Genomic DNA, 1,336 nt, shown 5'->3' on the forward strand with positions numbered 1-1,336 from the left:
ATTTTTTTTTTAAGGAGGAGGCAGAATAAGTAAAGGCAACTTAAAAAGTTTCCTAGGGCCAACCCTTTTCTCTTAATTGTGCATGTGTGTGTACCTACCTAAAATCCTAATCTCTGCATCTGTGAGTCTCCAGTGTTTCAACCCAAGTTTGATGAGCTGTGGCACCCCCTCCAGTTGCTCCAGCAGGCTGGTCAGGCTGACTTGCACACCAGAGCACCAGGGCAGCATCAGCGCAGTTAGCTGTTCCAGAATGTTCAGCCTGGCAACTTGAGGAAACAGAGAACGGTTCAGGAGCTAGATCATTTCAAAATTGAGGACAGGTGAGGAGATGTGGAGGAAGGAATGATCTGTATGTTTTGTGGCTCAGCAGACTACTCAATCTGCAATGAGAATCTTCTTATTTTTGGTTATGTTTATGGAATGTATTCAAGAACTTACAAACATGCCAAACTGTAACATGAAACTGGATGTACTAATAAGCAACATTCATCAAACACCAAATCACGAATAATCTTGCTTAATCCTGACCTAATTCCCTCTATATTATTCCACATTAAAAAAAAAAAAAACACTTGTAGCCCCTAAATCTATTGAAATTTAGAAAAAGAAGAAAGGGCTAAATGACTTTGCTCGGGAAGTTGCATTTAGTAAGGTACCAAAGACCCCAGGGCTAGGCGAGGCTTTCCCACCACCCAGTGCATATATCCAAGTATCTGATTTTGGCTGAGTTGTCATTCTTACTCAGTTCATGTAGAGCTTCATTTCCATCCTTTCCCAGGTAATTTTCTGATAAATCAAGAATGCTCAGTTTGACCAAATTGTGAAGATTCTGAGCTGCAAAAAAATAATCCAAAATAAAAATATTTTAAGTAAATATATATACACGTTTCGTAAATCTTTAGAGGAATTCTAAGTCCTTGTCATCTTTCTTAATGGTAATGCAAACCATCACTTTATTTTATTATTACCAAGGAACCTGGATAGGTATAACCCCCAACTCCCATGACTATGCCAAAATGGACAGATATTTCCTGGTTCCAATCAATAAACCTCAGGTTATATAGAGTCAAAAGCAGGATGGGAGGGTGGCACCTGTTGCTAAGTGGGTAGGGAGCCGGCCCCATATACCAAGGGTGGTGGGTTCAAACCCCGCCCCAGCCAAACTGCAACCAAAAAATTGCAACTGGGTGTTGTGGGTGGTACTTGTAGTCCCAGCTACTCAGGAGGCTGAGGCAGGAGAACCGCCTAAGCCCAGGAATTGGAGGTTGCTGTGAGCTGTGTGATGCCAGGGCACTCTACTGAGAGCAATAAAGTGAGACTCTGTCTCCACAAAAAA

General features: G+C 41.8%; 1 protein-coding gene across 1 annotated transcript in view; it reads right to left on the reverse strand.

The window, feature by feature from the left end:
• Positions 1–1,336, reverse strand: part of NLRC4 (NLR family CARD domain containing 4) — a 51,030-nt gene that overhangs the window by 20,387 nt on the left and 29,307 nt on the right. Inside the window, exons 7-8 of the mRNA XM_023511875.1 lie at positions 742–834; positions 99–266 (exon numbers count right to left, since the gene is read on the reverse strand). Coding sequence (XP_023367643.1) covers positions 99–266; positions 742–834 — 261 coding nt within the window. The remainder of the gene's footprint in view (positions 1–98; positions 267–741; positions 835–1,336) is intronic.

The sequence above is a fragment of the Otolemur garnettii genome, unplaced genomic scaffold, assembly GCF_000181295.1.
Source record: "Otolemur garnettii isolate 467f Iridium unplaced genomic scaffold, OtoGar3 scaffold00022, whole genome shotgun sequence".
NCBI lineage: Eukaryota > Metazoa > Chordata > Mammalia > Primates > Galagidae > Otolemur > Otolemur garnettii.